Here is a 24,588-nt window from a genome sequence, read left to right as displayed (position 1 = left end):
ACTTCTCTGCACATGCCTCTTCTGTCCCTTTTATTTGAGCCTAGAGTTGGTGCTGGAGTAGGTAGATATATGTGCAAGAGTCTTGAATCTCTGGGCTGTCCGTGTGGCACTGGGCCCTAGGCTCAGTGGAGTTGAAACACCTACTCTTCAGTTTATTGAACTCACCCAGGACAACTAACAAGGAGGTGAGGATGGACAACCTTCACACCAAGGATCCGAGAGAGTCTACAACTGCAAGCAAGAGAGTCCCATCCATCAGCCATATGGGTTCGAAGCCCCCTTTCAATTGGAGGTGGAGTGGGCATCACCATCCCAGAATCCTCAGGATTGAGGTATCAAATATGGACTAGAGTGGACTTACTGGTATTCTACTATAGACTTATTGTGATTCTAGCATTGGAAGAAATTATATCATTGATGTAGAGACAGAGGCCTCTAAAGGTGCTCAAGTCAGGGATTGGGAAAAAGAGATGTAATATGGGGACATTTTCAGGACTTGGTATTGACCCAAATGACATTGCAATGACAGATGCAAGCCATTCTATATCCTGCCATAACCTGCAGGATTGAATGGAAGAGAATGTAAACTATAATGTAAATTGTAATCCATGCTTAGTGCAATGCTCAATGAATGTACCACACTAATGAAAGAAATTGTTAAGGGGAAAAGTGGTAGGTGTGAGGAGTAGGGCATGTGGGCATCCCTTATATTTTTTTATGTAACATTTTATGTAATTAAGTGTCTTTTAAAAATAAATAAAAATATATTAAAATATATCCCTTGGAAATCCATCCATATTATTCCTTTTGCAGGTTTATGTACAGTTGGTTATAATATAGTTTGATCCTACAGCATATATTCCTTAGTTTATTTGAGCAATCTTCTATGTTCAAATATTTAGGTGGCTTTAAATATTTTACTGTTAAAAATAATGCTATAAAGAATAACCTTGTGCACATGCATTACGAATGTTTGGTCTAGGAATATGTATTAATCTAAATTATTAAAGAAACTAGAGACCAGTATAATATAAAATATATTGAATGCCTAGGAATAGTTATTAAATAATGATACAGCTTCAACATATATTCATTAAAAATGTTTTCCAACTTTTCATGTCATATGTAGTATTCTTTTATCTTATAACTACATAAAAATGAGAGGAAATACTGCTGTATATTTGTTATAAGTTTTACATGTAGATATTTTACAGTAGATCTGCTTTTCCGTTTAGTGGACTAAACACATTTCTTGATGTAGCTCCTGATGAAGTACCAGCTGAAAATCTTATGCTGAAGAAGCAAGATTCAGTGTCAAATATCCAAATGCAAGAAAAACAACAAAGAACTTCCAGGGATGAAAAAAGACTCAAAAGTAAGTATAAAATTATTGATATCTTTAAATTATTTTAAAGCATGCTCACCAGAAAATCTTTTTCCTTTGGTTCATGTATATGTATTTGAACATGTATTTATAGAAAATTTATCCTTTGACCTATAGTACGAATATACAAAGATAACCAGATAATAAAAATTAAAGCATTGAAAACTTTTAGCCAGGTTTTCTGTTCATAGGACTATTCATGGCCAAGAGAATATGAAGTAGTCCCTATTTCCTGACTATTTCATAGGCTCAGTGTCAACCAAAGTCTAGTAACAGGCTAATGATTGTACCTTAAGGGTGTATACCATGTACCTTTCAGCCAACTCTAGCAGCTTATTGGCACAGAAGTCTTACGGGTGATTCAGACCTGTAACAGTGTCTTTCAAGTACATGAAGAAGGCTAGAATTGGTAGTAAATATGGAATAAGGGTCAGCTCTCTGAGAAGGTTGTTCTCGCACAGGCACTTGAACAGTATCCCAGACAAAGCCATACCCCATCGGGAGGCATCCAAGTGGAGGTGCCTGGGCTAAGAAAGCACCTGAGGGTGGAGGGACTCTGTCCTTGAGTGCATCACCCTCCTGAGACAGCACTGAGCTGTCTGTGTACCAGGTTTTGTGTGTGGAGAGGTAGCATTCTCCCATAAGGTCTGACAGGTAGAGCCTTTGTAATTGCATTTTTTTCAGGCCTGAAAAGATTACCCATAGGAATTTGTCTTGGAGCTATATTGCTCCATTTGCACACATAAGTATATACATATATGTATGTGTGTACATATATGTACACAGACATAATATAGCCATACAGAAATATACCTACATGCCTGTACATGTGTACATGTACATGTATACACACACTCATAGACATACTGTGCACTTCTTTTTAACTTTAAGTCTAGAGTTTACACAGTAGATCTATTTTTGTATTTAGTGGACTAAATGTATCTCTTTATTTAGCTCCTGATGAATTCACAAATCAAAACCTTATGTCTGAGGATCAAGAGTCAGTATCAGAAACCCAAACGCAATTAAAAAAACACATAAAGTCTAGCAGAAAAGGACTCAAGAGTAAGTAAAATAATTGTACATGTTTTTAAATTATTTTAAAGTAAATCTATCAGATGACCACTTTTTCTAGGTTAATGATAATATACTTGAGCATATGTATTTTTTAGAAACATTACACTTTGAACTACAGTATGAATAACCTAAGATACTTACATAACAGAAAAACGTTGATTCATTTTAGTTGGGAGTTTTGTTTGCAAATATATTTAATGGTCATGAGTCATGTGCTCATTATCCACCAAATCTTAAAAACAGGCCAGTAAATGTGTGTTAAAGGGTTGTGCTTACGGATCCAAAAGTTCAATGGGTGCCTCTGACCTTTGATTCTGTCCTTCTGCCATAGGCTCTAATCAGCAAACTTAGGGGTTGCTGAGACTTTCACTTCAGGTGGCAAAAGGTGAAACCCATGGAAAGGGCAACCTTGACAACCCACTGGAGGGCCTCTAAGACATTTTGTTTTAAAGGTCCCACTCAAAGGCAGCATCCTTTCTGGTAACCTCATAGATGGAAGAACGTGAACTTGCCAGGGGATAAGTGGTTCCACCAATTGCTGGCCCTCTTTTTAGTTGTTGGGACAGAGAGAGCCAAAAGCTTGGCAATGATCTTTTTTAGAATGAGACATTGTGCATCTTCTCAGATCATGTCCAGTGGTTTCACTTGGACCCTAGGTTTTTGTGCCTTGTCTGTATTAATGGCCCAGGTGTGCTATCACATGTGGGTCAACAGGGCATCCAGTCTTTGTTGTTCATGTGTGGTCAGTCTGGGGAGGGGGAGTGCCATCAATATAGGGGAAGACTAGTGTTCTCTCTGGCAACAGGATTTTTTCCAGGCCACAGCTACCAACTGGTGACAAAAGAAATCAAGAAATTTAGGTAGCCTTGTAGGAGGATATTAAAGGACATTTTAGGCCTTTCCACATAAAGGGAAACTGATCCTGATCATATTGAAGGGGAGGGATGCATACCAAACTCCCTCAACTGGACAATAGCCTCTATAACAGTCACAGAATCATGACCTGGTATTGTCAAGGGAGGCAATCTGCTGAGCCCTTCATAATCATCTCCTGGCACTCTAGGCCTTACACGTAGACCAGACAAACCAAATGAATGGAGAAACAGCTTGGATTCCTTAAGCTTAGCCGTGAGGGTCTTTAGTTCTTTTTTTCTGTAGTCAATCATTATTGTCTTGGGGAAATATCAGTGCCAGGTGCCAACTGTCAGAAGGATCATTTCACCTTTTCTGTATGCCCCAATGGATTAATTAGGGTTCTCTACAGACTCAGTAAGAGATATCTGTAAGTGCAGATTCCATAGAGCAGACTGCAAGCTGGGAACTCAGGTGAAGGTTATCTATGAATTCTGCAGGAAAAGCTGGATGGCTGAAGTAGAGATGGAAATTCTCTCATCTGATTGCTGAAGTCATCACTTCTCCTTTTAAAGTCTTCAACTGATTGGACAAACCCTGTCTCATTGTTGAAGGCATTCTCCTCAGTTGATTGTAGATGTAATCAGTCATAGACGCAAGCAACTTACTGATGATTTAAGTCCACCAATCCTTTCACAGTAACAATCAGGCAAGTGCTTGAGCAAACAACTGGAAACAAAAGCTGGCCAATTTGACACATGAACTTAACCATCCTACCAGCTAAAGCAGCACGGCTTCAGCAATTCCTTTCAGGGTTGGGGACAAAAGTGAGCAGGTGTACATGTAGATAATGTATCTTCAACAATTATAGTTCACTAGCAGGGACCATAACAATGTAGGTTTTTAGGCACCCTCAGGAACTGAACCATAGTTGGGTTTGGGTATGGGTCACCATAGTGGTAGTCCTGGGCTCCAAATTAGAGAGCATTATCTGTTTCCTCCTCATCTTGGTTTCAGGCGTTGAAGGGATCATAGTTATTTTTATGCTGGGCTCTGCCACCTCTCCATTTAATTCTGGTTTGGGATGGGACTTTCAGTCCCCTCTGGGAACAGAGAGACCTTACCCTAACTGCCCCTGTCTTGTTCATTTTTAAAAGGTAAGATGTTTGGGTTAAATTTGGCAGACCTCTCATTTTCACCTCCAGATTTAGTCAATTTAGTTGGAGGAGTGGAGAGAAGAGTAAGTATTTTATCATAGGGGCCATCAGTGTGCAGAACCTAGTAGGTTACCTGTCAGGCCCCCCAGTTTCTGGCCATGAGATCCGTTTTGGGTAGCCCATTCACTCCTCCATTGTTATCCCTTTATTGAGTTACCAATCCTAGAAATCTCTTTGGACAGACTCTTGCCCATCTTATCATAGATCTCACCCAAGTAGCTGTCAGCTCACAACCGTCCTCTCTGCCCTATTTCCTGTAAGCCTATCTTCCAGTCTCTAGCTCTCTGAGACAGTTTGATAGGCTTAATTCATATCAGAGAGGTCATGTAGAATTTGTCCTTCAGTGCCTGGCTTTCTTCACTCAACATAAGGTCCTCAAGATTCCTCCATGTTATCCCATGTGTTAGTACTGTATCCCTTCTTATAGCTGAGTCGTATTCCATTGTACGTATATACCACATTTTTTTGTCCATTCATCTGTTGATGGGCATTTGGGTTGATTCCTTTTGACAATAGTGAACAATGCTGCTATGAACATTGTTGTGCAAATCAGTTTGTGTCCTTGTTTTCAGTTCTTCTGTCTATATACCCAGCAGTGGAATTGCTGGGTCATATTGCAAATCTATAGCTAGTTTTTTGAGGGACCACCAAACTGTCCTCTAGAATGGCTGGATCCTTCTCCATTCCCACCAAGAGCAGATGAGGGTTCCCATTCCTCCACATCCTCTGCAACACTTGTAGTCCTTTTTTTTTGATAGCCGCCAGTCTAATGGTTATAAGATGGTATCTCATTGTAGTTTTGATTTGCATTTCCCTGATAGCTAGTGATGTTGAGCATCTTTTCATGTGCTTTTTTAGCCATTTATATTTCTTCTTTGGAGAAGTGTCTGTTCAAGTCTCTTGTCCATTTTTTGAATGGTATGTGTCTTTTTAGTTTTGAGATGTAGGATTTCTTTATATGTGTTGGGTATTAGGCTCCTATCAGGTATATGGTTACCAAAAATTTTCTCCCATTCATTAGGCTGTCTTCTCACTTTCCTGATAAGCTCCTTTGAGGAGCAAAAGGCTTTAATTTTGAGGAGGTCCCCTTTATCTACTTTCTCCTTCCCTCCTGGTGCTTTGGGTGTGAAATTCATGAAGCCATTTCCTATTACAAGGTGCTGTAGATGCTTCCCTACATGTCTTCCAAGGTCTTTATGGTCTTGGCTCTTCTATTTAGATCTTTGCTCCATCTTGAGTTAATTTTTGTATAAGGTGTGAGATGGTAATCCTCTCTCAATCTTTTGCAGATGGATATCCAATTCTCCAAGCACCATTTGTTGAAGAGGCCATTCTCTCCCAGCTGAGTGGGCTCAGAGTCCTTGTTGAATATCAGATGACTGTATATCTGAGGATCTATATCTATCAGAACTCTCAATTTGATTCCTATGTTCAGTGTGTCTATCTCTGTGCCAATACCATGCTATTTTAATCCTATATCTTTGTAGTATTTTTTAAAGTCAGGGAGTATGATTCCTCCGATTTCATTTTCCTTTTTCAAGATGTCTTCAGCTGTTTGGAGCCTCTTCCCTCTCCAAATAAATTTCATAGTTAGTTTATCTATTTCATTAAAAAATGCCGTGTTGATTTTTATTTGGTTTGCATTAAATCTGTAGATCAGTTTGTGTAGGATAGACATCTTAATGATGTTCAGTCTTTCTGTCATGAACAAGGAATATTCTCCCATTTATTTAAATCTTCTTTGATTTCCTTGAACAGTGTTCTGTAGTTTTCTGCATGTAAGTCTTTTACATCTTTAGTTAAATTTATTCCTTGGTACTTGATTTTTAAATTTACTATTGTAAATGGTATTTGTTTCTTGATTTCCTCCTCAGATTGCTCATTAATGGTATACAGAAATGTGACTGATTTTTGCACATTGATCTTATAACCTGTATCCTTACTGAATGCATTTATAAGTTATAGAAATTTTGTTGTAGATTTCTCAGGGCTTTCTATGTATAGGATCATGTCATCTGCAAATAGTGAAATTTTGACTTCTTCCTTTCCAATTTGGATGCCTTTTATCTGGTTCTTGCCTCAGTGCTTGAGCAAGTACTTTTAACACAATGTGAAATAGGAGCAGTGATCGTGGACATCCTTGTCTTGTTCCTGATCTTAGAAGGAAAAATTGTAGGATCTCACCATTGTAAATGATGTTAGCTGTGGGTTTTTCATATATACCCTTTATCGTATTCAAAAAGTTTCCTTTATTCTTATCTTTTGCAGTATTTTTATCAGGAAAGGGTGCAGTATTTTGTCAAATGCTCTTTCTGCATCTATAGATATGATCATGTGATTTTTCTCCTTTGATCAGTTTATGTGGTGTATTACATGAATTGATTTTTTTATGTTGAACCATTCTTGCATACCAGAGATGAAGCCCATTTGGTCATGTTGTATAATTCCTTTAATGTGCTGTTAAATACAATTAGGAAGTATTTTGTTGAGGATTTTTGCATCTAGGTTCATTAGAGAGATTGGTCTGTAATTTTCCTTTCTTGTGGTTCTTCCTTTCTTGTGGTATCATTGTTTGGCTTTGGTAATAGGTAATGTTGGCATCATAGAATGAATTAGGCAATGTAACTTCTATTTTGACTTTTTGAAAGAGTTTCAGCAAAATTGGTGTTAGGGGAAGCGGACTTTGCCCAATGGATAGGGTGTCCGCCTACCACATGGGAGGTCTGTGGTTCAAACACTGGGTTCCTTGATCTGCGTGGAGCTGGCCCATGTGTAGTGCTGATGCGCGCAAGGAGTGCCGTGCCACGCAGGGATGTCCCTCGTGTAGGGGAGACCCACACTCAAGGAGTGTGCCCCGTAAGGAGAGCCGCCCAGTGTGAAAGAAAGTGCAAGAATGGCGCCAAACACACGGAGAGCTGACACAACAAGATGACATAACAAAAAGAAACACTGATTCCCACTGCCACTGATCAGTGTAGAAGCAGTCACAGAAGAACACACAGCGAATGGACACAGAGAGCAGACAACTGGGCGGGGGGTGGGGTTGGTGGGCGGCGCAGGCTGTAAGGGGAGAGAAATAAATAAAAAAAAATAAAAATCGTTAAAAAAATAATTAGTATTAGTTCATCAGAGTGAGGATGTGGAGTAGAGTCTCTAGTAAACTTCATTGGGCATATAAGAAGGGAGGAAATAAATCTTTGTGAGATTTCATGTTTGTTTTTTTAACCCCAGCATCATGTAGTCCTTTCCACATGAGACAATTAATAAATGATACTGATCATTAGTCTTTTTTATTCTTTTCTTTAGTTTTTGTATCAGTATTGTTAGCTAGAAAAATGAAATAAGGAAAAAAGCCACCTTTTTCTAGACTTTGTAAGATACAATAGTAATTTTCTAAATCTTCATGGTTTCATTGAAATTGCCCTAATATGACTTGGCCTTGTCACATTTTTAGTGGTGGGTTTTCAGGGTTTCCCCCTAAGGATAATAGTCTATCCAGATTTTCTACATTATATTGAGTTGATTTCAATAATTTATATTTTGTTAGAATGCCATACACTTCATCTAGAGTTTTTACCATTCACTTGTTATACAAAGATATATATTATAATTTAAAACAATATCCTCTATTATCAATCACTGTACTACTTTTGTATTTCTTCTGTTCTTTGAGGAAGTATAAAGTAGTAGTTAAGAGCTCAGACTCTGGTGCTAAATTGCCTTGGGTATGAATTCAACCTCAGCCAATTACTAATCATGTGGCACTGGTTAAATGAATTATCTTCTCTGTGCCTCAGTTTTCTCCTCTCCAGATGAGAGAATAATATGCACTTGATAGGTAGTACAACTTGAGAATTTAAACATGTGGCCCTAGACAGATGATGTCCCAATTTCCATGTGGAAACAAATGCAACTCCCTCTCCTATTTAAAATAAAGCTTTGTAAACCTTAAAATAAAGTAGGTACTGGAAACCACAAAATCAATGTGAAATTTAGTGAAGGTTTTAATGGGCACACTCTTGTGTCACTTAGATGAACAAATAGAATACTTTTCAAGCCATTCCTGCTACCTCTCTCTGCCTTGCCTGAGTGAGTGCAAGACTTGGCCACAGTTCTACCCCATCCAGGGGCCTTTTTGTAAATATCGCACTACTCTGAGGCTAGTATTCTGCCCAAGGTCTCTGTGAATTTGAGTCCCTGTGCCTGGATATATGTGGGGTTCTAACTCACTGCTGTGACTTTCTCTATAGTCTGTGTGCTAGGTGGGAAGGGCCCAGGCCACTGCCTCTGGAGAACTACAAGCTGTTCAGGATCCAGTGATTGGGAGTAGAGAGGATTGGCCATTCTGGGATAGAAATTTCCTTCCTGATGTCTATCTCTTTCTTTGATTTAGCATTTGTGGACACCTTATCCAGTCTCTACCATGCTTCAGAGTTCTAAGCAAATAGAATATATCCTTATATTTGCTGAGTTGCTTGGGAGGTTTTTTCAGGGGATGTCTTATGTTGCCGTGTTGATGCTGTCACTCCTGAGTGCTTTTTACGTGACCTTAGTCATCTCTGTTATCATCCTTGCTATTTGCTATGACAAGATATTCCAAGATTATCTTGTATGTTTCCTGCCCCCACCTGGAATCGGTCATTTCTCTTGAGCATCCAAATTTGTTTTAGCAGGAAGTGGTATTTCATTCCCTTTGCTCCTGGGTTGTTTGTCCACTGTTTTAGGACTTTTCGTTGGACAAAGTACATGGGCATACACATTTTAAGAATAAAATACCTCATGAGTACTTCCTGGTATATTCTAGTGAAATGACAGACTACAAGGATGTTTAAAAATCTCTATATTGCTTCCATATTTCATTTCTTCCACGCTGAGAATCTGGGATTATAATAGAATGAGAATATCACATAATTTTCATTTGCTTTATTAAAAAAATACCTACAAGCAACAGGAACTCTCATTCATTGTTGGTGGGAATGAAAATACTTCAGACACTTTGGAAGGCTGCCTGGCTGGTTCTTACAAAGCTAAACATAGGCTTATCATAGTATCTAGTAATTGTTCTCCAAGATATTTACCCAAATGAGTTGAAAACTTATGTCCACACGAAAGTCTGCACATGAATGTTTGTAGCAGCTTTATTTTCAGTTGCCCAAAATCGGAAGCAAGCAAGATGTCCTTCAATGGATGAATGGATAAACAATCTGTGGTATATCTGTACAGTGGAGTATTATCCAGAGACAAAAAGAAATGATCTCTTGAACTATGAAAAAGGTCTAGGAACCTTGATTGCATATTGCTAAGTGAAAGAAGACGGTCTGAAAAAGCCATGTAGTGGAACAGGCAAAACCATAAAGAAGTAAAAGATCATTCGTTGCCAGAGGTTCAGAGTAAGGGAGAGAGTAATGAATAGGTGGAGCACAGGGCATCTTCGGGATAGTGAAACTGTTCTATGTAATACTCTAATGATGGGTACATGACATGGTGCATTTGTCAAAACCCATAGAACTGTGCCATACAAAGAGTGTACCGTTGAAAATTATGAACTTTAGTTAATGATGATATATCAATATTGGTTCATCAACTGTAACATATGTAGTACGCTAATGCAAGATGCTAATAGGAGTGTGCTGGGAGTTGGGAGGAGAGGCAGTATAAGGGAACTCTGTATTTTCTGTAATACTAAAACTGTTATAAAAGAAAATTTATTGAATATTAAAAATACCATACATAACATTCTCAGAATGACTACTCATATTATCACTCCATATGATTACTGAAAAGTTTTAAATATTATTAAATATGTTCTACTCATTAATTTTGCTATGTATCTATTGACATAGCATAAAACTGTTGCAGAGTATACACTCTCCTTTTTAATCTTCATTTATTCTTAGTTTCACAGGTAATATACGTTTAATGCTTGCCACAAATCCTTATGTTGATGTCTTCCTACGTTTTGATTGTGTGAAGGTGGTTTTCTAATGGATTTCTAAGGAAGTATTCCTGGAAACAATTTTTTTGATTGAGTTATTGTATATCAATAACAATATCTCTGTGCTCTTTATCCCTGAAAGATAAGCCTGTGTTACACTTTTGCTTTCGTTTTCTTCAGATACTCTTATTACCCATGTATTGAGTGTCACTTGTCAAACTTGAATATCTCTTAATATCTTTTGGATTCATTTTATCTTTTCCTTCATTTCTATTTTGGAAAGTGCCTTTAAAAGAGTTTTATTTGGTAATAATTTTAAATTTACAGAAAAGCTTAAAAAATAGTACAAAGAACACTTTTAAACTCTTCATCCAGATTAAGCTATTAACTTTTTTCCCTTTGTTTTTCTCTTTTTTATTTATTTTTGCTTGCTTATATTGTACATGTATTATAAGGTTTCCTGAATTATTTGAGAGTAAGCTGCATACATCGTAGTCCTATATATTTAGTATATATAAATATATATTAGTATATATTTCTATTTTTTGGTCTTTATTTATTTTTTTAATGTTACATAAAAAAAATGAGGTTCCATATACTCCTCACGCCCTCCCCCCTCCCCCCCCCCATAATAACAATCTCCTCCATCATCATGAGACATTCATTGCATTTGGCGAATACATTTCTGAGCACCGCTGCACCTCATGGTCAATGGTCCACATCATAGCCCACACTCTCCCACATTCCACCCAGTGGGCCATGGGAGGACATACAATGTCTGGTAACTGTCCCTGCAGCACCACCCAGGACAACTCCAAGTCCCGCAAATGCCCCCACATCTCATCTCTTCCTCCCATTCCCTACCCCCAGCAGCCACCATGGCTACTTTCTCCACACCAATGCCACATTTTCTTCAATTACTAATCACAATAGTTCATGAATAGAATATCATTAAGTCCACTCTAATCCATACTCTATTCCTCCATCCTGTGGACCTTGGGATGGTTGTGTCCACTCCACATCTATATCAAGAGGGGGCTTAGATTCCATATAGATAGATGCTGGATGAAATTCTCTTGCTTTCAGTTGTAGACACTCTTGGCTCCCTGGTGTGGTGGTTGACCTTCTTCACCTCCATTTTAGCTGAGTGGGGTAAATCCAATAAACCAGAGTGTAGGAGCTGAAGTCTGTTGAGGCTCAGGGCCTGGCTATCACATGGTCAGTCCAGAGATTCAGGTCCCCTGGGTATACACTAAACCCCAATACCAACTACAGATCTGATAAAAGTAACAGGAGAGACTTGTGGACAAAGATCACATTTGAGTTCCACTTCATCACACAGAAACACAAACTCCAAAGTACGGCCAACTGATATGGCACTGAACTCCATCTGCCATGACTATAGAACCTGTGGGTCTCTGTAGTCCTCAGAAGAACCAATACTCAGGGTTGTATCTACTTTATCTGTCTGTGGGACTCTGCTGAGGTGTGCATAATGGCAACCCCTCTGATAATCTCCTGACTCTTTTTGGAGACTCATAGCCATATAAACTCATTTGTCCTTTCCATTTTCCACTTTGATTCAGGTCAAAAAGCATTTTTAACTCCTGGTATTATATGTAGATTCAGATATTCTGCTGGTCCAAGTTGACCCTTTTATTCAAGGTCATTTTCTAGTTACATCATCAGCTGGTACCTGGTAGTAATTCCTCAGTGCAAGGGAGGCTCATCCCTGGGAGTCCTGTCCCATGTTGGAGGGAAGGCAATGCATTTACATGCTGAGTTTGGCTTCGAGACTGTCCACATTTGAGCAACATGGAGGCTCTCAGGAGGTAACTCTTAGGCACCCTGCAGCTCTAGGCCTTGTTCTTATTTCAGGTGCACAGGCTCACAAGCATAGTCATTAGTATCAAGGGCTCATTGTTGGACCTTCATTCTTTTTTGGTCTTTGCCGTTGCACTTGGGGGATTGTTGCAGTTCCTTTAGGGACTGTGATAGAGCTCCCCTGGCTAGGAACTCAGCACTCCCTCAGTTGTTGTTTTTAATTGTATCCACTTTGAAAATATCCAAACATTTTTATGTACCCTAGATATATGCCCTGGAGAACTCCCTGCCAACCATGTGTCCCTTGTCAATAACATCCCACACCAGTATTCCTCCCCTGCCATTGTTGAACCTCTCTGTGATCCAAAACTTCTTGAAAAGTGGAACCCAATATATTGCCAGGTTCCATTAATAGTGAAATGGAATACAGTGATGAGTTTAAAGGTTAGATATGGAATATATATAAATTTAGAAAAATTAAGGAAAAAATAAATTGGGGTATCAAGAAATTTAAAAATGCAAAAGCTTTGTTTTTGGTGTTTTGCCTTCCATCACTGCAATAAGTGTTGCCCTGTATGCAGATTGGCTAGGCAACTACTTCTGTCTTTTCCTCAGTGTCTACGTCCTATCTTTTTCTTTTCTTTTTTCTAATTATTAAGCTTATCTTCACAAAAGTTTTAGATCACAGGAATTCATATATACAATATACAGTACTCCCACATATCCAACATACAACCTTTTCCCTTCCACAGCAATAATCTTTTGACATATTCATACTATATTTACTGAAACTGATGTACAGATTTTGAGATAATAGTTTTCAAACAAGGTAACATTTGTGTTTACATTGTGGTTTATATTTTAGACTATACAATTTTCTAAATTTTTAGGTATCTTATATTTTACATTATGATTTACATTTTAGCCTATCAGTCCCTATATATTTTTGGTGTAATTTTATATGTCTTATATCCATCCTTGCGTACTCTTGTGGAACACTTCTATTGCCCACACAGTTACATTGGTTCCATCCATTCAATACCTCTTTCCCTCTGCCCTTAGGGCTCACAGTAACAGTCAATCTTCATTGCTTGAAGGGCCATGTTCAGAGATACTTGCAACAGTGTTGAGGGCTTGACATGCTCAACTGCCCTAATGCACTGGGAGCCACCATTTCTCTTGAGAGATACAGTTCCCTCTATTTGAGGGCATCAGTCCTCCCTAGGATGTGGGTATACCTTCACTCTCACTTTATGGGTCTCTATCCAATGATATAACCCACTATGGCAAAATGAGCATTCACATATTCCCTAGGAGCCTGTTCTGCATCAGATTATCCCCTTTAAACTTCTTAAACAGGTAACCTTCCTTATTATATTTTTGAAAAAGTTTTCTCAGCATTATACTCTCAACCAAATACCTGACAATCTCCTAAGTTCATATGTTGCCCCACCCTCACCCCAGTTTCTTGGGCAATACCCGTCCTCCCATCCCTAGCCCCCCTCAGGCCCACAAAGCCCCACCCAAAGGTAACCCTATGCCCCCATTTTATCCCTTCCTTGTACAAATACTTACCTCTAGCTTATCATAGATTTCACCCATGTAGGTGTCAGCTTACATCCTTCCTCTACCCCCCAATTTCCTTTAAGCCTATCATCCAGTCTCTAGCTCTCTGAGGCAACTTGGTTTACTTATTTCATATTATTGAGGTCATGTAATATTTGTCCTTCAATGCCTGGGTTGCTTCACTCAACATAAGGTTCTCAAGATTTATTCATGTTATCACGTGTGTTTGTAGTGTATTCGTTCTTAAAACTGAATAGTATTCCATTGTATGTATATACCACATTTTATTGATCCATTCATCTGTTGATGGGCATTTGGGTTGATTCCAACCTTTGGAAATATTGAACAATGTTGCTATGAACATTGGTGTGCATATATTGGTTTGTGTCCTTGTTTTCAGTTCTACTGGGTATATACCCAGCAGTGGAATTGCTGGGTCATATGGCAAATCTATGGCTAGTTTTTTGAGAAACTGCCAAACTGTCCTCCAGAATGGCTGGATCTTTCTGCATTCCCACCAGCAGTGGATGAGTGTTCCCATTCCTCCACATCTTCTGCAGCATTTGTATTCTTCTGTTTTTTTTTTCTTCTGTTTTTTTCATAGCTGCTAATCTTATGGTATCTCATTGTAGTTTTGATTTGTATTTCCCTGATAGCTAGAGAGTTGGAGCATTTTTTCATGTGCTTTTTAGCCATTTGTATTTCTTCTTTGGAGAAGTGTCTGTTTAAATCTTTTTCCCATTTTTAAAATGGGTTTTTGTCTTTTTATTTTCAAGATATAGGACTTCTTTATATATGCAGGTTATAAGTCTCCTATCAGATATATGGTTACCAAATATTTTCTCCCATTGTGTTGGCTCTCTTTTCACTTTCTTGACAAACTCCTTTGAGGTGCAGAAGGCTTTAATTTTGAAGAAGTCCCATTTATCTATTTGTGCTTTTGCTGCTTGTGCTTTTGGTGTGAAGTTCAAGAAGCCATTTCCTATTACAAGGTCTTGTATATGCTCCCCTACACTGCTTTCCAAAGTCTTTATGGTCTTTGCTCTTATATTTAGGTCTTTGCTCCATCTTGAGTTGATTTTTGTATAAGGTGTGAGATGGTAATCCTCTTTCATTCTTTAAATATGGATATCCAGTTCTCCAGGCACCATTTGTTGAATAGGCCATTCTCTCCCAGTTGAGAGGGTTTGTTGGCTTTATCGAATATTATATGACTATATATATGAGGATCTATATCAGAACTCTCAGTTCAGTTCCATTGGTCTGTGTGTCTCTCCTTGTGCCAATACCATGCTGTTTTCACTACTGTAGCTTTGTAGTATGTTTTGATGTCAGGTAGTGTGATTCCTCCAATTTCGTTTTTCCTTTTCATTATGTCTTTCGCTATTTGGGGCCTCTTTCCTTTCCAAATAAATTTCATAGCTAGTTTTTCTAGTTCCTTAAAGAATGCTGTGTTGATTTTTATTGGATTCCATTGAATGTGTAGATCAGTTTTGGTACCATAGACATCTTAATAATATTTAGTTTTCCTATCCATGAACAGGGAATATTCTTGCATTTATTTAAGTCTTCTTTGTTTTTTTTTATTTTTTATTTTATTTATTTTTTTAATTAATTAATTTTTTTAATTGACTTTGTAATAATATTACATTAAAAATATATATATGAGGTCCCATTCAACCCCACCCCCCCACCCCACCTCTCCCCCCCCCCCCCAGCAACACTCGTTCCCATCATCATGACACATCCATTGCATTTGGTAAGTACATCTTTGGGCACCTCTGCACCTCATCGTCAATGGTCCACATCATGGCCCATACTCTCCTCCATTCCATCCAGTGGGCCCTGTGAGGGTTTACAATGTCCAGTGATTGCCCCTGAAGCACCATCCAGGGCAGCTCCATGTCCCAAAGACGCCTTCACCTCTCATCTCTTCCTGCCTTTCCCCATACCCATCAGCCACCATGTCCACTTTTCCCAATCCAATGCCACCTCTTCTATGTGGATATTGGATTGGTTGTGTCCATTGCACCTCTATGTCAAGAGGAGGCTCAGATTCCACCTGGATGCTGGATGCAATCCTCCCACTTTCAGTTGTAATCACTCTAGGCTCCATGGTGTGGTGGTTGTCCTTCTTCAACTCCATCTTAGCTGAGTGTGGTGAGTCCAATAAATCAGATTGTAGGTGCTGGAGTCTGTTGAGGCTCAGGACCTGGCTATCACATTGTCAGTCCAGAGATTCAAATCCCCTAAATATATCTTAAACCCCAACACTAACTGCACCTCCAGCACATTAGCATGAAAGTCTTATGAAGAGAGATCCCATCTGAGTCCAGATTCATCACATATAAACACCATTTCCAAAGAGGGGCCATCTGACCTGGTAGTTAACCCCATCGGCCATGGCCATAACTCCCATGGGTCTCTTTAGCCCTCAAAGGAACCAATATCTGGGGGTTGTATCTGCTTTATCTGTCTCTCAGTATTTAAGTCTTCTTTGATTTTCTTGAACAGCATTGTGTAGTTCTCTGTGTATAAGTTTTTTATGTCTTTAGTTAAATTTATTCCTATGTATTTGATTTTTTTATTAACTATTGTAAATGGTATTTGTTTCATGATTTCCTCTTGATCTTGCTCATTATTGGTGTACAGAAATGCTACTGATTTTTGCACATTGATCTTATAACCTGTGGCTTTACTGAACTCATTTATGAGTTCTAGAAGCTTATTGTAGACCTCTCAGGGTTTTCTATGTATAGGATCATGTCATCTGCAAATAATGAAATTTTGACTTCTTCATTTCCAATTTGAATGTCTTTCATATCTGGTTCTTGCCTCAGTGCTTGATCAAGTACTTCTAGGACAATGTTAAATAGAAGAGGTGATAGTGGGCATCCTTGTCATGTTCCTGATCTTAGAGGGAAGTATTTTAGGATTTCACCATTGTAAACGATGTTGGCTGTGGGTTTTTCATATATACTCTTTATCATGTTCAGAAAATTTCCTTGTATTCCAATCTTTTGGAGTGTTTTTATCAAGAAAGGATGCTATATTTTGTCAAGTGCTTTTTCTGCATCTATAGATATAATCCTGAATTTTTTCCTTCAATCTGTTTATATGATGTATTACATTGATTGATTTTCTTATGTTGAACCATTCATGCATACCTGGAATGAATTGCACTTGGTCATGGTGTATAATTCGTTTAATGTGTTGAATATGGTTAGCAAGTATTTTGTTGAGGATTTTTGTGTCTAGGCTCATTAGAGAAATTGGTCTGTAATTTTCCTTTCTTGTGGTTTTTTTTTGGCTTTGGTACTAGGGTAATGTTGGCATCATAGAATGAGTTAGGTAATGTACCATGTGTTTAGATTTTTTGGAGGCGTTTCAACAGGATTGGTGTTAGTTCTTTCCAGGATGTTTTGTAGAATTCACCTGTGAAGCTGTCTGGCCCTGGGTTCTTCTTAGTTGGGAGGTTTTTAATGACTGATTCTATCTCTTTACTTGTGATTGGTTTGTTGAGATCATCAGTTTCTTCTTTCATCAATATAGGCTGCTTATGTGTTTCTAGGAATTTGTCCATTTCCTCTGAATTGTCATTTTTGTTGGAATATAGTTTTTCAAAGTATCCTCTTATGATAGTCTTTATTTCTGTGTGGTCAGTGGTGATATCTCCTTTCTCATTTCTTATTTTGTATATTTGTATCTTCTCTCTTCTTTTATTTGGTAGTCTAGCTAAGGGTTTGTCAATTTTATTGATCTTCTCAAAGAATCAGCTTTTGGTTTTGTTTATCTTTTCAAGTGCTTTCTTATTTTCTATTTCATTTAGTTCTCTTATCTTTGTTCTTTCTTTCTTCTTCCTGTGGGGTTACTTTGTTGTTTTTTTACTAATTCCCCCAAATGTGCAGTTAGTTCTTCAATTTTTGCTCTTCTTTTTTGATGTATGAATTTATGGCTATAAATTTCCCTCTCAGTACTGCTTTTGCTGCATCCCATAAGTTTTGGTATGTTGTGTTATCATTATCATTTGTTTCAAGATAGTTATTTCTTTTGAGATTTCCTCTTTGACCCACTGTTTTTCTAAGAGTGTGCTGTTTAATTTCCATATCTTGGTGTGAAATCTGGCCCTCTGGCCCTTGCAGATCTCCAACTTCACTCCATTGTGGTCAGAGATATTATTTTGTATGATTTCGCTCTTTCTGAATTCATTGAGCCTCTCTTTGTGGACTAGCATATGGTCTATCTTGGAGAATGATCCATGTGCACTTGAGAAAAATGTATATCCTGCTGTATTCGGGTGTAATGATCTGTATATGTCTATTAGATCCAGCTCCTCTAATATACTGTTCAAAGTTTTTTTCCTTTAGTGATTCTCTTTTGAGATGTTCTGTCCAAAGTTGATAATGGTGTATTAAAGTCTCCCACTATAATTGTAGAGGCATCTATTCTTTCACTTTATTTTTCCAGTGTTTGCCTCACATACTTGGAAGCGCCCTTGTTAGGAGCATAAATATTTATGATTGTTCTTCTTGAAAGATTATCTCTTTCACTACTATGTAGTATCCTTCTTTGTCTCTCACAATTGTTTCACATTTAAAGTCTATTTTGTCTGATATTAATATAGCTACTCCTGCCTTTTTTTGGTTATTGTTTGCTTGTAAGATTGTTTTCCAGCCATTCACTTTCACCCTCCATGAATTCCTGGGTCTAAGATGTGTTTCTTGTAGACCTCATATAGATGGGTCATATTTCCTTATCCAGTCTCCCATTCTGAATCTTTTGACAGGTGAGGTTAATCCATTGACCTTTTGTGTTATTACTTTCAAGGAATTATTTATGTTAGCCATATTTTGTTTGGACTTGTGTTTGTTGTATTTTGTTTGTTTTTTTCCTTCTCTTTCTGTTTTTTTTTGTTGCTCTTACACTCTCCTCCAACTCTGCCTCTCCTGTTTTTTCCTTTCTTCCTGCAGAACTCCCTTTAGTATTTCTTGAAGGGCAGGGTTCTTGTTGGCATACTCTTTCAATTTCTGTTTATCTGTGAATATTTTGAACTCTCCATCATTTCTGAGTGCTAGTTTAGCTGGGTAGAGTATTCTTGGTTGGAAATTTTTTTCTTTTAGTACCTTGACTATGTCATACCACTGCCTTCTTGCCTCCATGGTTTCAGAAGAGAAATAAGCACTTAATCTTATGGAGCCTCCCTTGTATGTGATGGTTCTCTTTTCTCTTGCTGCTTTTAGAATTTTCTCTTTGTCTTGGGCATTGGATAATTTGACAACTATATGTTTTGGGGTGGGCCTGTTGGGATTTATGGTGTTTGGGGTGCATTGTGCTTCTTGGATATGTGCATCCATCTCTCTCCCTAGATTTGGGAAGTTTTCAGCCATTATTTGCTCCAACACCCCTTCTGTCCCCTTTCCCTGCTCTTCTCCTTCTGGGATGCCTATAATATGTATGTTTGTGCATTTTGCATTGTCATTCAGGTCCCTAAGTCCTAGCTGGATTTTTTCTATCTTTTTATCGATCAGTTCTACTATCTGTTTGATTACAGATGTACTGTCTTCCTTGTTGCTAATTCTCTCCTCTGCCTCTTCTAATCTGCTGCTGTTTGCTGAGCATGTATTTTTGATTTCTTGAACTAAGGTGTTCATCACCATCATATCTGTTATCTTTTTGCATATGTCTGCAATTTCCTCTCCAAGTGTTTTCTTCATATTGTTAACCTCTTCCTTTACTTCATTAAGTTGGTCTCTAATATATGTTTTGAGATCTTTAATTACTTGTCCGATGTTCTGCTCCCCTTCCTAGTTTTTAGTTTGTTCATTGGATTCAGCCATGTTTTCCTGATTATTGGATTGGTTTGTGGTTTTTTGTTCCTGTCTGGTCATCATTTTATCTTGATGGGTTTAATCAGTTCCTTAGCTTCTTTGTCTAGTCTTAGGGATTAATTAGTTGTTGTTTGTGCATAAGTGTTATGTCTTCTCTTTGTCACTTTGTTCTTCTTACTCTATTTTCTTGTTGCTGGCTAAGTTCACCATTGCAAGAATCTTCTCTGTCACTGTCCCACTAAATCGATGTCCAGACACCTCCTGCCCTGCAAGCACCCAAAACAGCCCAGTCCAGCAGGACTCCAGCCATACTCAGCTGCTTCTTTGCAGGAGATATTATAAGGTGCACTCACTCAGACGCCATCTTTCCCTGCCTCCATATTTCTTAGGTTTAAGGATATTCTCTCTCTTTTTTTTTAAAGTTTTATTTATTTATTTATTTATTTATGTCTTTATTTATTTATTTCTCTCTTCTCCCCCCTTCCCCCAGTTGTCTGCTCTCTGTGTCTATTCGCTGTGTGTTCTTCTGTGACCGCTTCTATCCTTATCAGCAGCAGTAGGAATTTGTGTTTCTTTTTCTTGTGTCATCTTGTTGTGTAAGCTGTGTGTGTGGCCTCATTCTTGAGCAGGCTGCACTTTCTTTCATGCTGGACAGCTCTCCTTAGGGGGCACACGCCTTGCATGTAGGGCTCCCCTACACAGGGGACACCACTGAGTGGCAGGGCACTTCTTGCATGCATCAGTACTGTGCATGGGCCAGCTCCACACGGGTGAAGGAGGCCTGGGGTTTGAATCTTGGACCTCCCATGTGGTAGGTGGACACCCTAAAAGTTGGACCAAGTCCACTTCCCAAGGATATTCTCTTATGTAATCACAATTTGATTATCAGCTTCAGTAAATTTAATATTAATATAATATTTGTTTGTAATCTAACATTTGTATTCTACTTTTTTGTCATTTGACCCAATATTTTTCTTGATAACATTTCTTTCCTTCCAATACAGAATTTAGGCTAATGGCAGGTATTTCATGTGCATGTTTAATCTTTGGCATTATTTAATCTAGAACAGTTTCTTGGTCTTTCTTTGTCTTTTTTTTAATTAAAAATTTTTTAAAAATTTATTGAAGGATATTACTTACACATGAACATATGTAAACAATAAATGTATAGTAATAGTTTTGAACTTACAAAACAAACATATATAGCACCATACAGGACTCTCATAACTCACCCTACCACCAATACCTTGCATTGTTGTTAACATTTTAAACTAATTATTAAAGAGCATTGTTAAAATGTTACTGCTAAACAAAGTATTTTCCCCCAACCTACCTTATTATTATTATTATCTTTAGATCTTTTATGTATGAACATACAAGAAAAATAAGTGTATAGGAAAGGTTGTGGACTTGCAAAGCAAACATGCATAACATTATACAGGGGTCCCATACATCAACCCTCCACCCACACCTTGCATTGTCATAAAGACATTTGTTACAGATTTTGAAAGAATATTGTCAAAATCTTACTACTAATTATAGTTCTTATCTTACATTTGGTGTATTTTTTCCCCAACGCACCCTATTATTATTTCTTAAATATGTTTTTTTATGAAGAAGTTGTATACTTATAAAACAATCATGCACATGTGCAGAATTCCCGAACAACATCCATCTATCAACACACCACACTGTGGTGGAACATTTGTTACCGATAAAATAATATCATCTGATTGTTACCACTTTGACAGTGTACATTTGGCACACATTCTCCATACTGCCCCATTGTCAACACAGCTCATCATTGGCATAGATGCAGGCCTATTACATTATTACTGCTAACCACATCCATAGGTCACTCCACTTATATTTTTTCTGTACTTTTCCACATTCCTACCATCCTGCAGTAATGATGTACATTTGCTCTAGCGCACAAAGGACACTCTTGCATTGGTACCATCAACCACAATTCTCACCCACCTCTGGGTTTACTGTGATATTCAGTTCCTAGATTATTCTGTAACATTCTGTCAAATGGCATTGAAATCCCTAGATTACCATTTTCAGCCACATTCCCATTTATAAACTGTTACTCACTGTTTGTAACCATCCACTCTATACATTTCCACGCTTTTATATTAAAGTTAATTAAAACTTCTAAGTACATTAAACATCAGTAATCCATTTCAGTCCTTCTCTCATCTCCTTTAAGAATCCACCACCTACCACCAGGGCTTGAAGGTATTTTCCTACAATTTCTTCTAGAAGCTTTATGTTCTTTTCTATTTAGGTTTTTGATCCATTTTGAGTTAATTTTTGATGAGGTGTGAGATAGGGGTCCTCTGTCCTTCTTTTGGCTATGGATATCCAGTTTGTTCAGCACCCTTTGTTGAATGGCCTGTTCTGCCTGAGATGTGTGGATTTGATAGGCTGTTCAAAAATCACCAGACCATACATGTGAGGGTCTTTCTGAACCATCAGTTTGGCTCCATTGGTCTATGTGTCTGTCTTTATGCCAGCGCCTTGCTGTTGTTCCCATTACACCTAGATAATATAATTTAAAGTCTGGAGAAGAGAGTTCGCTTTTCCTTTTTAATATGTTTCTGGCCATTCAGGCCCCTTAGCCTTTCGAATAAATTTGATAATCGTGTTTTCAATTTTTAAAAATGCCAGTGGAATTTTTATTGGGATTGCATTGAATCTGTACATCAGTTTGAGTCGAATTGATATCTTTATGATATTTAGTCTTCCAATCTATGAGCATGGAATGTTCTTCCAGTTATTTAGGCCTTTTTTGATATCTTGTAACGCAGAGTTGCAGTTTTCTGAATAGAAATGTTTTACATCATTGGTTAAGTTTCTTCTTATTTGAGTTTTGTCTGTCATATTTAATTTTCCCCACTCTTTTGATATTTTTGGTTACTTTTAATGATATAATCTTCATTTCTAGACTCTCTTCCAGGCTCCTCTCTCCTGTCTTTTCTTCTCTGACTCTAGCACATCATTTAGCATTTCCTGAAAATCTGGTCTCTTGGTTAGAAACTCTCTCAGTTTCTGTTTATCTATGAATATTTTATTCTTGGCCTTATTTTTGAAAATCAGTCTTGCTGATATAAGATTGTTGTCTGGAAGTTTTTCTCTTGTTGTATCTTCAATATATCAGACCACTGTCTTTCCTCCATGGTTTCTGGTGAAAAATTAGCACTTAATCTAATTTGATATCCCTTATATATTATGCATTGCTTTTCTCTTGCTGTCCTCAGAATTCTCTCTTTGTCTCTGGCCTTTGCCATTCTGATTAGTATGTGTCTTAGAGTTGGTCTATTCAGATTTTTTTTTGGATGGGAGTACGTTGTGCTTCTTGGATGCATATATCTTTGTCCCTCAATAGGGTTGGGAAATTTTTTACTATTATACCTTCAAATATTCCTTCTGCCCCTATCCTCTTCCCTTTTCCTTCTAGGACAGCCATGACACATATGTTTACATGCCTTTTGCTATCATTTAGTTCCCCAACACCTTGTTCAATTTTTTCCATTCTTTTCTTCATCTGTTCTTTTGTATGTTCACTTTCAGAGGCCATTTCTTCACGCTCACCAATTCTTTCTTCTGCCTCCTCAAATCTGCTAGTATATGATTCCAATGTGTTTTAATTTCATTTATTGTGCCTTTCTTTCCCATAAGATCTGCTATTTTTCTTTGTATGCTTTCAAATTCTTCTTTGTGCTCATCCAATGTCTTCTTAATATTCTTAATCTCTTTAGCCATCTCACTGAATTTATTAAGGAGGTTTGTTTGAACATCTATGATTAATTGTCTCAACTCCTTTATGTCATCTGGAGGCCTATCTAGTTCCTTTAACTGAGCCATAGCTTCCTGTTTCTTGGTGTGTATTGTAATTTTTTGTTGGTGTCTTGGCATCTGGCTTACTAGAGTATTTTTACTGGGTGCAGTATTTCTTTTTAGTTGAGGGCTTCCTGCCCTTTCCCCTTGCTGGTTGTACAGTAGGAGCCAGTAGAGTTATAAGCTTTGTAGGCTGAAGCTGCCCTCATTGCACCAGGGACCAATGAAGTTTCTCCCAACTTTCTCCTTTGCCAGGGGTAGTACAGAGTCACAGCTGTGTGGAATAATCCAAGTCATGCAGGCCTAGACTGTAGTTGCCCAGAGAGAATGATGAGGCTTCATACCCCACTCTCCCCTGCCTGGCATGGGGATGGAGCTGCAGGTGTGGGCAGCGATTGATGCAGTGCAGGTCCAAGATGACTGTAGTTGTCCCAGGAGACCTCTGATTTTCAGTCTGTGCCAGCCAGAGGTACCTGCGTTTACCTGGATAAGCTGGTGCAGGGCCTGCTAGCCTCCTCTGAGTCTGAGGTTGGGCTAAAACCTAGGCTATGGCTGCAGGCTGCTCTGGGTGAAAGAAAATGGTTCCTACCATTGCTATGATTTTGTGCCCTGGCTTCCCCTCAGGCGGGGGGCATAGTAAAAATGGCAGCTACCAACTTCTTTCTGACTCGGACAGATTCACACCCTAGCTGTTTCTAGGGTTATACCAGCTGAGTCTTTTAATCAGTAGCCAAAATCAGTGGCCAACTGTCTGCTCCTCCCTCGTTTTGGGGAAATGGAGCTTCCAATTCCAGTCACAGAATAGCTCCTAGGGCAGCTTGTGCTTCCAAAGTAGGATGATCATCAGCCTCCTCAGCTTGGATGATAATTTTCTGGAGAGGATTTTCTGGAGAGGATGGCGCAGGTCCCTGCAGCTTCCTCCTTTCCAGAGGTGGGACTGGAACTTAGGCTAGACCTGCAATTTGATCTGGATGGAGAGAAGTCAGTCCCTCCCAGCACTGTGAATTTCAGTCCACCCACTTCCCCTCATGCCAGGCTCAGAGTTAAGATGGTGGCTTCTGC

The 24,588-nt window shown here is 38.3% G+C and overlaps 1 protein-coding gene across 14 annotated transcripts in view; it reads left to right on the top strand.

The window, feature by feature from the left end:
* The window catches only part of CCDC7 (coiled-coil domain containing 7), a 568,294-nt gene that overhangs the window by 217,007 nt on the left and 326,699 nt on the right, over positions 1-24,588 (top strand). For all 14 annotated transcript variants that reach the window (XM_058297711.2, XM_058297712.2, XM_058297715.2 and 11 more), the window contains 2 exons: positions 1,262-1,375; positions 2,339-2,449. In XM_058297711.2, coding sequence (XP_058153694.1) covers positions 1,262-1,375; positions 2,339-2,449 — 225 coding nt within the window. The remainder of the gene's footprint in view (positions 1-1,261; positions 1,376-2,338; positions 2,450-24,588) is intronic.

This window comes from Dasypus novemcinctus, chromosome 5 (assembly GCF_030445035.2).
Source record: "Dasypus novemcinctus isolate mDasNov1 chromosome 5, mDasNov1.1.hap2, whole genome shotgun sequence".
NCBI classification, from domain to species: Eukaryota; Metazoa; Chordata; class Mammalia; order Cingulata; family Dasypodidae; genus Dasypus; species Dasypus novemcinctus.
This window is presented reverse-complemented; position numbering and strand designations above follow the sequence as displayed.